This window comes from Neodiprion lecontei, chromosome 3 (assembly GCF_021901455.1).
Source record: "Neodiprion lecontei isolate iyNeoLeco1 chromosome 3, iyNeoLeco1.1, whole genome shotgun sequence".
NCBI classification, from domain to species: Eukaryota; Metazoa; Arthropoda; class Insecta; order Hymenoptera; family Diprionidae; genus Neodiprion; species Neodiprion lecontei.
In genome coordinates this window covers 15893064-15902125 of record NC_060262.1, presented here as the reverse complement: position 1 = coordinate 15902125, position 9062 = coordinate 15893064, and the positions used below count along the sequence as shown (strand labels likewise).

At 41.8% G+C, this 9062-nt stretch overlaps 2 protein-coding genes across 2 annotated transcripts; one reads left to right on the top strand and one right to left on the bottom strand.

Moving 5' to 3' along the window:
* The first annotated feature begins 1635 nt into the window (after positions 1-1635).
* On the top strand, positions 1636-2950 carry LOC124293446. Its single transcript, XM_046734306.1, has 3 exons — positions 1636-2293; positions 2353-2690; positions 2867-2950. The coding sequence occupies exons 1-3, from the start codon at positions 1636-1638 to the stop codon at positions 2948-2950; spliced, it is 1080 nt and encodes a 359-aa protein (XP_046590262.1).
* Positions 2951-7461: 4511 nt separating this feature from the next.
* On the bottom strand, positions 7462-8776 carry LOC124293445. The gene is made up of 3 exons (XM_046734305.1): positions 8119-8776; positions 7722-8059; positions 7462-7545 (listed from the first exon to the last, which is right to left on the bottom strand). The coding sequence occupies exons 1-3, from the start codon at positions 8774-8776 to the stop codon at positions 7462-7464; spliced, it is 1080 nt and encodes a 359-aa protein (XP_046590261.1).
* Positions 8777-9062: the final 286 nt, after the last annotated feature.

The window sequence follows — 9062 nt, the reverse complement described above, 5'->3', positions numbered from 1 at the left end:
CACTTCCTAAAATAAACTCAAGATTTGGCAGCTCCATTGATGAAATCACCGAAAAATTTATTGAGATCGTATCAAAAATAATAAAGGCAATACCAATAGAAAGAGACAGCAGCCATACTGGTGGAATGAGGAATGTAAAAGAGCCATACAAGACAAAAATATAGCTCACCGCTTATATAAAAACAACCCAAAAATGGACCAGAGCCTTCAACTCAAGATCGACTTCATGAAGAAGAGAGCGGTGGCAAGGAGAACACTAAAAGAGAGTCGGAAAAATGCTTGGAGAAGCTCTGTAACCTCCATTAATAACAACACACCAATCTCTGAAGTCTGAAACGGAAAGAGCACAACGCTATAGTCTTGGAAAATGACCGAGCCCTAACATTTCATCCACAAGAAACGGCCGACATATTGGCCAAATATTTTGCAGAAAACTCATGTACATCAAACTATGAACATGAATTTTTAGCTTACAAAACAGGTCAGGAAACCACAAGCCAGCTCAATGCCCAAGATAACAGTCAAGCCTTTAATTCAGAACTATCAATGCTAGAACTTACGAGAGAATTATCAAAATTAAAAAATTCCAGTCCAGGACCAGATGAAGTGCCAAACATCTTAATAAAAAATTTATCAGATAAAGGATTATGTTACCTACTGGATCTCTTCAACTTGATATTGATTAATCAGGTGTTTCCCACCAAATGGAAAGAGGCAATTATAGTGCCAATTTTAAAACCTGAAAAAAAGTCAAGTGATCCTGAAAGTAACAGACCCATTGCCCTTACATGCAATATAGGTAAACTAATGGAAAAAGTGGTGGCTAGAAGACTCCGCTGGTTTCTCGAATACAAAAACTGGATATCACCAAAACAATATGGATTTAGACAATACCGATATACCCAGGATTACTTAGCGGATTTCACAACACAAATATGTGATTCAGTTGCAGTAAACCACGCACAGATTACAGTAGCACTAGATATAGAAAAGGCCTATGAAATGACCTGGAGATTTGGACTATTAAGGGCTCTTGATAAACGAGGTATTAAAGGTAATATGTTAGCATATACTAAGAACTTCCTGAGCGATAGAAAAATTCAAGTAAGAGTAGACAGAGTTCTACCAACACTGACACCAATCGAATACGAAGTTCCCCAGGGTGCCGTACTTAGTGTTATTCTCTTTTTAGTATCCATTAACGATGTGATTGAGGTGATACCGAAACCAGTAAAAGGAAGACTATTTGCTGACGACCTTTCAATATCCTGCTCAGGAAAAAACCTAACATCTACGACAGTCCATGTTCAGCAAGCTCTGAATGCCCTACGAAAATGGTCAGAAAAGAGTGGCTATAAATTCTCAAGACCCAAGTCTGAATTCATCATATTTTCTCGAGGAAATTGGAAAAGCAACGTTACTCTGAGTCTGGGTAATGAAGAGATTCAACAGACCAAATGTATCAAACTACTAGGAACACTTTTAGATGAAAAACTAACATGGAAGGATCACATTCAAAGACTGCAAGCAGACTGTTATACTAGACTGAACATACTTAAAGCTATCTGCTCCACCCACTGGGGAGCCGATAAATAGTCACTCCTCCTCACGTACAGGGCAATAATTAAAACAAAGATGGATTACAGTGCAATCTTCTATGACACAGCGGCTAAAACAACAAGACTAAAACAACTTGACAGTATCCGGAATCAGGCACTACGACAACTTGACAGTGTCCGGAATCAGGCACTACGACTTGGCCTCGGCGCCTACCGAACAAGTCCAATAAACAGCCTACTAGCAGAAGCAGGAGATAGCCCGCTAAAACTGAGGCGCACCGAACTAACATCTAAATACGCAATCAAGGCCAAAACCCAATCAGAAAACCCGGCCTTTGGCTTCATGAACGACAAACCGGGAACAGATATAATCTATACATCAAAGAACACCAAATTAAAACCACTAAGAGTCAGAATTAAAAATATACTAGAAGAACTCAACATAAAAGTTCCCCAACCGATTCCTAGAAAACATAGTGGTCCACCCTGGCTAAAACACAGCATTGCAGTCAATCTGGATATGTCCGAGCTACCAAGAAAAACCGCAACTCAGCAAACCTATCGGAACCTCTTCCTAGCTACCCAAGAGAAATATAAAGACCACAAGGCTTACTACACAGATGGCTCAGTTGGAAAAGGCCAAGCCAGCTGTGCCGTGGTAAATAACCGAAAAAAAAAGGTTTCAGACTTTACGACTCTCGACCGATATTCACATGTGAAGCCCCTGCAGTCTGGTTAGCACTTAAATGGGCTACAGAAGACCAGGACAACGGATACACTGTCATATTTACAGACTCCATGTCATGTCTCATCGTACTGCAAAACACGGAAAACACATGCTCTCTGATAACTAACATCAAAGAGAGTATCAAAAGTTTAACATGCAACAACAGAAGAGTTAGTTTAGTATGGATCCCAGGACATCAAGGGATAGCTGGTAACGAAGAAGCGGACCAATTAACAACAGAAGCCATTGACAATAACATGATTGATGAACTACCAATAACGACGATACAAGACACAAATAAACTCATTAAACAAACAATCTGGACCCAATGGAACGACCGATGGTTAAACGAAAGACAAACCGGCTTAAGCGAGATCAGAGAATCGGCCACAGAGGACAACCCAGTAGACTCATTCTCCCGTAAAGAGCAAGTTGTACTCAACAGATTGCGAATTGGGCACACTAGAATCACACATGAGTATCTAATAACCAAAGGACCTAAAAATCATTGCGAATGGTGTGGAGCCGAAAACAGTGTCAAGCACATATTATTCGAATCCCCAAAACTAACTGCTATCAGAACCAAACTGAAACTACCAAGTGCAATGAAGGATTGTCTCAACACTACCAACGGATGTTCCAGGACGAAAGCTTTTCTCAATAAAATAAGAATTATAAATAAAATTGATAATAGAAAAAAAAAATTCAAACTGATATAAATAATTGTGAGAAAATTGATAATAATAAGAAGTATCCTTATAAGGTAGTCGCTAATAACCAAGCAGTTACAGCGACTTTAAATGAATTATTAAAAAAAAAAAAATTCTCGTTACCTTTGTAAACGTGTAATTCTTGATAGCATTTGTTCGTCTTCCTTATTCTGACGTTCACAGGTACGTAGTAGTGTATATATGAGAGTTCTAACTCAAAGATGGCGGCGCTCCCCCCGAGTTCCCCCCTAGCTCTCCCCTAGCCTCCCCCCCCCCCCCCCCCCGCCGCCCGCCGGACTCACGTCGCATCTTCTCTCCCCCCCCCCCCCCGGTCATTTTTGGCGGCTATTCCCATAGGATTTGACACACACACACACACAAACACACACACACACACACACACAAAATAATTCCTGTCGAGACTTGTTTGGCGCCGGAAAGCCGCACATAAATCAGATAAGGTAAGAACCCGCTAGATCTATTGAAAAAATTCCAGGAAATTGCTCTTTGAGATGGTGCCGACAATGAACTTAAACCAGTCTGGGGCAGTGGTCCCCATAAAAATTCCTCGCACAATATGCGTGTCGAGACTTGTCCAATGGAAAAATTGTAGTGGGGGTGGGTGGTATATAAAGCGTACGTCTATCGTGATCGTCACTCTGTTCTCATCGTATTCTCATTGTGAACTGTTCTCGCTCGTGAAATAACCTTGAAACGCGATGGATCTAGCAAAAGTTAACCACGTCAGCCGCCTGGAGAATCTGCCAACCAAGAAGATGTCGGAACTCGAAATTGGGGGAGTGTATGACGTCATCGGGTTACGACTGGTCAAAACAAAATTCGGGGTACGTGTTTTGGCGACAATCGATGGAGAATATAACGTCTTCTTACCACCGAGAATCGCAAGAGTTCTACAAGAAGATTCCAGTCAGCTGACTGAAATGTGTAGCATGGCCGGAGAAAATCGTCTGCAAATGAAATACCTTGGTGGAGAATTCAACAAGTTCGAATTTTCATGCAGTTATGCGCCTTAAATGAACTATACGATCCCCCTCTACTTCCACAAAATTCATCCACGAGGGGGTAAAAGCGGGTGTGCTGGAGATGGAATAGTCAGTCTTCCACATACAATCCGTCAGTATATAATCGAGCGCAACATTCCCACTCCTCAACATGGCGATGATCCTAGACGTGCAATGTTTTATCGGTCATAACATGAAGTTTGTACCCAAGGAAGTCGCAGTCGTGAATGTAAACGGGTCGGGTCTGGATTACATCATTTTCAAGCCGCCCTATGATTTGGCAAGCCTACCACTTGAATGTAGAGCTACCAATGTATGGTTGACGCACAATCACCACGGAATATCATGGAACGCGGGCAACAAATCTCACGAGGATGTGACGAAGATTGTGAGAAAAATGGTTGAAAATTCGTGTTACGTATACGTCAAAGGGGCGGAGAAGAAAGCATGGCTGACGGAGATCGTCGATGGTACAACGAGGGTTATTAATATGGAAGATTTGCATATCATACCCCCTGAAATGGAAAAATTGAGGTATATGGAAGCGGCATCGTGGCACGACGCGAACCATGGATACTCTCCAGCGAATAACCTCCAGCAAGCAGCAGCGCCAGGCTCAATTTGGTATGATGACAACTCTGAATACATCCCGGCATACAATTGCGCCTATGAAAATGTGCAGCGACTAAGGAGTTGGTATTCGAAGGAGTGTACCAGCTCCCTCGAGAAATCCTTCCGTCTGTACAAAGAATTGGACGGTTTAAGGGGAATGATGTCCGAGGATATAGCTTTTTTACCAAAAGAATTTATCTGCACGTTCGCATCAAACTCCATCAATGATGCGTGGGATAAACTACCAGAGAATATGAAAATGGACCACGCCGTCGCAAGGTTCCGCAGATGTAGCATACATTACACACCAGGACCCGATGGCGATATCGTGGATGGACCGAATCCTCTAATTAAAGACTGTTTAGCTTGCAATCGCGTGTATAGATAATATGGACGATATTTACCAAAATAACAATAGAATTTATTACGATATATACAATTATATTCGCGTTTATATGTAGAATATTCGATAAAATTAATCTCAATTATATCATAGCTTATACATGGAATTAAAAAAATTTACTATTCGATAAAATTATAATCTAAAAATGGGATACATTACAAATATATATCTTTATAACTTTTACCCATTCTCGTCATACAAAATGTAAATGTTATGAATTTTTACTTGTGAAAAATATATAATCAATAATTATGAATTTAGCGTGGTTTATTCCTCGAAATCATCCATAAAATCATTATCGCTATCCTGTTCGTTAACATTATCATCATCATCGCTATTTTCGACATCTATAATTATTACGATAGTTTCATTCGCCCATTTTTCTACAATTATTTGCATACGTACGTACGTACGATCCACGATATCGCCATCGGGTCCTGGTGTGTAATGTATGCTACATCTGCGGAACCTTGCGACGGCGTGGTCCATTTTCATATTCTCTGGTAGTTTATCCCACGCATCATTGATGGAGTTTGATGCGAACGTGCAGATAAATTCTTTTGGTAAAAAAGCTATATCCTCGGACATCATTCCCCTTAAACCGTCCAATTCTTTGTACAGACGGAAGGATTTCTCGAGGGAGCTGGTACACTCCTTCGAATACCAACTCCTTAGTCGCTGCACATTTTCATAGGCGCAATTGTATGCCGGGATGTATTCAGAGTTGTCATCATACCAAATTGAGCCTGGCGCTGCTGCTTGCTGGAGGTTATTCGCTGGAGAGTATCCATGGTTCGCGTCGTGCCACGATGCCGCTTCCATATACCTCAATTTTTCCATTTCAGGGGGTATGATATGCAAATCTTCCATATTAATAACCCTCGTTGTACCATCGACGATCTCCGTCAGCCATGCTTTCTTCTCCGCCCCTTTGACGTATACGTAACACGAATTTTCAACCATTTTTCTCACAATCTTCGTCACATCCTCGTGAGATTTGTTGCCCGCGTTCCATGATATTCCGTGGTGATTGTGCGTCAACCATACATTGGTAGCTCTACATTCAAGTGGTAGGCTTGCCAAATCATAGGGCGGCTTGAAAATGATGTAATCCAGACCCGACCCGTTTACATTCACGACTGCGACTTCCTTGGGTACAAACTTCATGTTATGACCGATAAAACATTGCACGTCTAGGATCATCGCCATGTTGAGGAGTGGGAATGTTGCGCTCGATTATATACTGACGGATTGTATGTGGAAGACTGACTATTCCATCTCCAGCACACCCGCTTTTACCCCCTCGTGGATGAATTTTGTGGAAGTAGAGGGGGATCGTATAGTTCATTTAAGGCGCATAACTGCATGAAAATTCGAACTTGTTGAATTCTCCACCAAGGTATTTCATTTGCAGACGATTTTCTCCGGCCATGCTACACATTTCAGTCAGCTGACTGGAATCTTCTTGTAGAACTCTTGCGATTCTCGGTGGTAAGAAGACGTTATATTCTCCATCGATTGTCGCCAAAACACGTACCCCGAATTTTGTTTTGACCAGTCGTAACCCGATGACGTCATACACTCCCCCAATTTCGAGTTCCGACATCTTCTTGGTTGGCAGATTCTCCAGGCGGCTGACGTGGTTAACTTTTGCTAGATCCATCGCGTTTCAAGGTTATTTCACGAGCGAGAACAGTTCACAATGAGAATACGATGAGAACAGAGTGACGATCACGATAGACGTACGCTTTATATACCACCCACCCCCACTACAATTTTTCCATTGGACAAGTCTCGACACGCATATTGTGCGAGGAATTTTTATGGGGACCACTGCCCCAGACTGGTTTAAGTTCATTGTCGGCACCATCTCAAAGAGCAATTTCCTGGAATTTTTTCAATAGATCTAGCGGGTTCTTACCTTATCTGATTTATGTGCGGCTTTCCGGCGCCAAACAAGTCTCGACAGGAATTATTTTGTGTGTGTGTGTGTGTGTGTGTTTGTGTGTGTGTGTGTGTCAAATCCTATGGGAATAGCCGCCAAAAATGACCGGGGGGGGGGGGGGAGAGAAGATGCGACGTGAGTCCGGCGGGCGGCGGGGGGGGGGGGGGGGGGAGGCTAGGGGAGAGCTAGGGGGGAACTCGGGGGGAGCGCCGCCATCTTTGAGTTAGAACTCTCATATATACACTACTACGTACCTGTGAACGTCAGAATAAGGAAGACGAACAAATGCTATCAAGAATTACACGTTTACAAAGGTAACGAGAATTTTTTTTTTTTTAATAATTCATTTAAAGTCGCTGTAACTGCTTGGTTATTAGCGACTACCTTATAAGGATACTTCTTATTATTATCAATTTTCTCACAATTATTTATATCAGTTTGAATTTTTTTTTTCTATTATCAATTTTATTTATAATTCTTATTTTATTGAGAAAAGCTTTCGTCCTGGAACATCCGTTGGTAGTGTTGAGACAATCCTTCATTGCACTTGGTAGTTTCAGTTTGGTTCTGATAGCAGTTAGTTTTGGGGATTCGAATAATATGTGCTTGACACTGTTTTCGGCTCCACACCATTCGCAATGATTTTTAGGTCCTTTGGTTATTAGATACTCATGTGTGATTCTAGTGTGCCCAATTCGCAATCTGTTGAGTACAACTTGCTCTTTACGGGAGAATGAGTCTACTGGGTTGTCCTCTGTGGCCGATTCTCTGATCTCGCTTAAGCCGGTTTGTCTTTCGTTTAACCATCGGTCGTTCCATTGGGTCCAGATTGTTTGTTTAATGAGTTTATTTGTGTCTTGTATCGTCGTTATTGGTAGTTCATCAATCATGTTATTGTCAATGGCTTCTGTTGTTAATTGGTCCGCTTCTTCGTTACCAGCTATCCCTTGATGTCCTGGGATCCATACTAAACTAACTCTTCTGTTGTTGCATGTTAAACTTTTGATACTCTCTTTGATGTTAGTTATCAGAGAGCATGTGTTTTCCGTGTTTTGCAGTACGATGAGACATGACATGGAGTCTGTAAATATGACAGTGTATCCGTTGTCCTGGTCTTCTGTAGCCCATTTAAGTGCTAACCAGACTGCAGGGGCTTCACATGTGAATATCGGTCGAGAGTCGTAAAGTCTGAAACCTTTTTTTTTCGGTTATTTACCACGGCACAGCTGGCTTGGCCTTTTCCAACTGAGCCATCTGTGTAGTAAGCCTTGTGGTCTTTATATTTCTCTTGGGTAGCTAGGAAGAGGTTCCGATAGGTTTGCTGAGTTGCGGTTTTTCTTGGTAGCTCGGACATATCCAGATTGACTGCAATGCTGTGTTTTAGCCAGGGTGGACCACTATGTTTTCTAGGAATCGGTTGGGGAACTTTTATGTTGAGTTCTTCTAGTATATTTTTAATTCTGACTCTTAGTGGTTTTAATTTGGTGTTCTTTGATGTATAGATTATATCTGTTCCCGGTTTGTCGTTCATGAAGCCAAAGGCCGGGTTTTCTGATTGGGTTTTGGCCTTGATTGCGTATTTAGATGTTAGTTCGGTGCGCCTCAGTTTTAGCGGGCTATCTCCTGCTTCTGCTAGTAGGCTGTTTATTGGACTTGTTCGGTAGGCGCCGAGGCCAAGTCGTAGTGCCTGATTCCGGACACTGTCAAGTTGTCGTAGTGCCTGATTCCGGATACTGTCAAGTTGTTTTAGTCTTGTTGTTTTAGCCGCTGTGTCATAGAAGATTGCACTGTAATCCATCTTTGTTTTAATTATTGCCCTGTACGTGAGGAGGAGTGACTATTTATCGGCTCCCCAGTGGGTGGAGCAGATAGCTTTAAGTATGTTCAGTCTAGTATAACAGTCTGCTTGCAGTCTTTGAATGTGATCCTTCCATGTTAGTTTTTCATCTAAAAGTGTTCCTAGTAGTTTGATACATTTGGTCTGTTGAATCTCTTCATTACCCAGACTCAGAGTAACGTTGCTTTTCCAATTTCCTCGAGAAAATATGATGAATTCAGACTTGGGTCTTGAGAATTTATAGCCA

Coding starts and splice junctions, on each gene's coding strand:
- LOC124293446 (XM_046734306.1), top strand. CDS start 1,636: ATGGATTACAGTGCAATCTTCTATGACACAGCGGCTAAAACAACAAGA. Junction 2,294..2,352: donor TGTGAAGCCCCTGCAGTCTG/GTTAGCACTTAA, acceptor TCATATTTACAG/ACTCCATGTCATGTCTCATC. Junction 2,691..2,866: donor CGGCCACAGAGGACAACCCA/GTAGACTCATTC, acceptor AACTGCTATCAG/AACCAAACTGAAACTACCAA.
- LOC124293445 (XM_046734305.1), bottom strand. CDS start 8,776: ATGGATTACAGTGCAATCTTCTATGACACAGCGGCTAAAACAACAAGA. Junction 8,060..8,118: donor TGTGAAGCCCCTGCAGTCTG/GTTAGCACTTAA, acceptor TCATATTTACAG/ACTCCATGTCATGTCTCATC. Junction 7,546..7,721: donor CGGCCACAGAGGACAACCCA/GTAGACTCATTC, acceptor AACTGCTATCAG/AACCAAACTGAAACTACCAA.